Source organism: Gossypium arboreum, chromosome 4 (genome assembly GCF_025698485.1).
Source record: "Gossypium arboreum isolate Shixiya-1 chromosome 4, ASM2569848v2, whole genome shotgun sequence".
In the NCBI taxonomy this organism is placed as follows: Eukaryota; Viridiplantae; Streptophyta; class Magnoliopsida; order Malvales; family Malvaceae; genus Gossypium; species Gossypium arboreum.
This window is the reverse complement of record NC_069073.1, coordinates 111,664,907-111,669,485: the sequence shown is the minus strand read 5'-3', so window position 1 is coordinate 111,669,485 and position 4,579 is coordinate 111,664,907. Positions and strand designations below refer to the sequence as shown.

At 34.0% G+C, this 4,579-nt stretch overlaps 1 protein-coding gene across 1 annotated transcript; it reads left to right on the top strand.

The window, feature by feature from the left end:
• The first annotated feature begins 2,989 nt into the window (after positions 1 to 2,989).
• LOC128291609 (uncharacterized) lies at positions 2,990 to 4,006 on the top strand. Its single transcript, XM_053026803.1, has 3 exons — positions 2,990 to 3,320; positions 3,394 to 3,515; positions 3,611 to 4,006. The coding sequence occupies exons 1-3, from the start codon at positions 2,990 to 2,992 to the stop codon at positions 4,004 to 4,006; spliced, it is 849 nt and encodes a 282-aa protein (XP_052882763.1).
• Positions 4,007 to 4,579: the final 573 nt, after the last annotated feature.

Below are 4,579 nucleotides of genomic sequence, written 5' to 3'. Positions count from 1 at the left end.
TCTATTATATTGTACTTCTAATATGTGGGCCATTGGCACTTACTGGAATTCTATTTTTAAAATTAATTAATGATATATATATATATATATATATATATATATTACTTAGCTAATGTAATCTACTTTATTAATTCTAGATATGTTTATATCAATATAATATTAATGAGGGGATGAATATAACAGAGTTCGATTTAATGTCATTAAAAAGTTAAATAATTTTTAATTATTACTCCAAATAAATCTATAATATAATGACATCCACACTTTAAGTAAGAAATTGTATTTGTTTGAAGTCAAAATTTTATATTATAAGCTGGAAAAAGACCTATATTATTTTTTCATGTCCTTAATACTATGTTCTTTTCTTGCTTTGTACTAAGAATTTATCAGTCAACTGATAATGTTTTATATAAAAGCATTGGTTCGGAAATATTTTTATTTTTACTGGTGAGGTATATCCGTATTTGCATTTAGTTAAACTATTATTTTAATTTATCCTTTTTTTTAAAATTTTTCAAATTAAATTTGGTAATTCTAATACGGTAAGAGATTTTATAAATAGCATAGATAAATCTAAATTCCTTAATAACTGAAATAACATGTGTTTTTATATTTAAAAAACAGGTTTTTATCCTCATTTTTCATCCAACCTAAATTTGAAATAAATAAATAAATAATTTTAAGCTCAGTTTAGTTTTAATTTTTTATTTTCAAGAAATATTTTATTTTATAATAAAATAAATTTTGTTAAAAAACGAAAATTTATTTTTAAAAATAACAATATGAAAACACGCTTAATACCTTTTTCTTATAATTAAAAATATAATAAATAAAGTATTTTAATATATATATGGACTTTAAAATTAAATTTTCTATTTTTCTAAAGAAATACAAAGCTTTTCAACTTTTTGTTTTCTATTTTCACTAATTTTTCCTTTTTAAAAAAATCAATTTTAATTGTTCAACTAAATATGTTTTTTAGTAATTTTAAAATTTCAAGACAATTTCTATTTTACCAAATTAAACATACCATTAATTTTTCAATATATATTAAAGAAATTGTGATGAAATTAAGCGCACATAACGTCTAAAAACGTTAACTACTATGGCTTTGCTTCTCTCCTAATTTAATTAATTAAATTTCTTTATACATTAAGTAGTATGTTGTATTTGTTAATAGGGCAAATTACCAATAAAAGCCCTTTTTTTTTTAAATTTATCGAAATGGGCCAGGTCAGAAATTATTTACCAGAATGGGTTAGTTTTTACAAAACGCGTCCACGTCAGCGCGTTGTCAGGGGAAAAAGCAGGCAAAAGCTTCCTCAAGGAAGCGCTTTGTCTACGTGCACAGAAAACGCTTCCTTGAGGGCCCGCTTTCTATCTACGTAGGCAAAGCGCTTCCTTGAGGAAGTGTTTTCCCCGTGTTTTTATTAGGGTTTTCTGCAATTAGGGTTAGGGTTTTTGGAATTTTGGGTTTTTAAATTTTAAGGTTTTAAGGAAAAAAATTAAATAAATTAGGGTTTAGTGTTTGTTAATTAAATTAATTACTATTTTTAAAAAATTAGATTATGGTTTAGTGTTTATGGTTTTTAAGGAAAAAATCAAATAAATTAGGGTTTAGGGTTACTTGAGTAAATTAATTATAAATTTTTTAAAAAAATTAGATTAGGATTTTAGGGTTTAGGGATTTATGGTATTTAAGAAAAAAAATTAAATAAATTAGGGTTTGGGGTTTAGGGTAACTTAATTAAATTATTTGTTAATCTAAAAAAGCTTCTACGTGGACGCTCTTTTGCTACAGTAGTCTCTAAAAAAATAAATTTGAGAAGACGTGTCTGCGCAAATAGTGTCAAAAACGCTTCAAGCATGATGCATTGTCAGCAAAAGTACTGAAAGAAGCTTCCACGTGGACGCTCTTTTGTTACAATAATCTCTGAAAAAATAATTTTGAGAAGACGTGTCTGCGCAAATAGTGGTAAAAACGCTTCAAGCAAGATGCATTTTCAGCAAAAGTACTAAAAGAAGCTCCCACATGGACGCTCTTTTGCTACAGTGGTTTCTGAAATAACTTGGGCTATAAATGAGCCAAATTTTGTTCTCAGGTTGCATAACTTACAGCAAAAAAAAATAAAAAATAGAGAGGCTAAGAAGGATAAAAATTAAAGATGAGTGAACGCATTAGTGCTGTTATTTACTATGATGGTGAGGTTCGTCACACCGAGAACGGTGTTGTTTTTTTTTGGAGAATACAATACAACTGGTTTTTAACCAGAACATAGATTTGACAGAAATTCATAAAAGGATTAGGCGTAAAATATTCGGAACGACACCAATGAAAGTGTTGTCTATTAGGTATCGATTTTGTGCTTTTATTGATCCAGTAACATATGACTTGTTCGACATCAAAGGTGCTCATAGCTTGGAGGCAATGGTGCAGACTCATCTTGCTAGTGGAGCACCATATATTGAGTTATATATACAATTTGCATCGCCAAATGATACATTTGCAGTTACTATTCGAGAGGAATACACGACCCCTGCCCGACACTCTGTTAGTGGGTTACATAACACGGAACCGCCGGTTTTTGGTAGCGGTATGGAATACACAACCCCTGCATGACACTCTGTTAGTAGATGGGACATGCACCTAGGTGGGTCAATGTTTGATGCTGGAAATACGTACTGGGGAATGACATCAACTTATAGTGCTTGGCAATCTACATCCAATTGGGGACGTTATGAAATGCCCAGAAGAAGGGATGATGTACTCCCCATGACGTCCACCGGTGAGGGGACCTCATACGTCACAGATGATGGTGGGTTAGATGATGAGTCCGATGTGGATCCACCTTGAGAGCCCGACCGCAATGGTACAGAAGTTGGATTATTTTCTGAACCAGAGCCTATTCCAACTGAACCTGAAGATGTTGAAGGGGGTTCAGATGAAGAAGAAGATCCATGATTCAGGGCATACTCGCCTCCAGCCCACATGCATAATGTTGATCTATCTGCAGATGATGCATTGGAGTTTCCAAATCTACCACACAGAACGCGTGATCATACAAGTTCGTTATTGGATTCGAGTGAATTTGAAGTTGGTAAGGAGTTTTCCAATAAGGATAGTTTTCTTGGTGCATTAAAACAACATAGCATCAATAATGGTGTTAACTACCACGTGGTTAAATCTAAATCCGATAAGTTTAAGGCGAATTGTGCAGTGCAAGACGGAAGTTGTTCATGGAAAATCTACGCCTCGTTGAGGAAAAGGACAGGGTTGTGGGAGATAAAAAAGTATAAAGGTCTACATACATGTGCTGCAGGTACAGTATTTAAGGTTTTTAAATAGTACTATTATTATGTAATGTTACATTATTTAATGTACTTCATTGACAGGTATTTCACAAGATCATCCCAAAATGGATTCAGTTATGTTAGCTAGCTTAATACTACCCACGGTGAAGGCAAATCCTAGGACTTCAAAGCATCTTAATTGCCAATATTCAGAATCAAATGGGGTACACGCCTTTTCTCGCAAGGCTTGGATAGCTAAGCGAAGGCTTTGGAGAAGATACATAGTGGGTGGGACGCTTCATATAATGAAATATGGCAGTGGTGTCAAGTGCTAGAGAGATACGTCCCAGGTTGCATAACAGACTTCCAAACAGAACCTGCATACTACAACGACCGATTTCTCCGTGGATGCCAAGTATTTAAGCGTATCTTCTGGAGCTTTAAGCAATGCCGAGACGCATTTGCATATTGTAAGCCATTGGTACAAATTGACCGTACCTTTATGTACGGTAGATATACCCATCGGCTATTGCTAGCAGTCGCACAGGATGGTAGTGGAAGAATCCTTCCAATTGCGTTTGCAATAACACCGGGAGAGTCAGCTGATGACTGGGATTTCTTTCTTTCTAGGTTAAGGATGCATGTTTGCCCCCAACTTGATATATGCGTTATATCTGATCGAGGCACCGGGATACTAACTGCAATTGAGCGATAGGGAAGCCTATGGCATCGCACACACCATCGGTATTGCCTAAGGCACATTGCTTCCAACTACTACAGGCAATATCCATCTAAAGGTGAACGACGGCAAGTGGCCAACATGGGTATTTAACTTTATCTCTATTAATATAATTTCATTTGGAATATTGAATTTATTTTAAATGGAAAAGTGGTATGTAATTTTTGCTATCAACTTATATTGGCAAGGTATGAGATAAGTAATGACTGTTTTCATGAGATGTTGGCAATTTTCCATTCATTTAACGAAGAGGGCCATGACTACCTATGTAATATACCTTTCGAACAGTGGACACAAGCATACGACGGCAGCTTACGATATGGTCACATGACCTCAAACCTGGCCGAATGTATAAATTTTGTTCTGAAAGAAATACGTCATTTACCGATAACATTAGTTGTGCGAGAGACATATTTTCATTTAGCGGCACTATTTCCGAAACGAGCAGCGAGTTATGCAGGCCAAATGCAGGGAGGCCATGTATGGTGCGAAAAGGTATTGCAAGAAATTAACAAGGCGAAGGTACGGGCGAACACTATGCATACAGCG

Coding starts and splice junctions, on each gene's coding strand:
- LOC128291609 (XM_053026803.1), top strand. CDS start 2,990: ATGCATAATGTTGATCTATCTGCAGATGATGCATTGGAGTTTCCAAAT. Junction 3,321..3,393: donor TCTACATACATGTGCTGCAG/GTACAGTATTTA, acceptor CTTCATTGACAG/GTATTTCACAAGATCATCCC. Junction 3,516..3,610: donor AATATTCAGAATCAAATGGG/GTACACGCCTTT, acceptor GAAATATGGCAG/TGGTGTCAAGTGCTAGAGAG.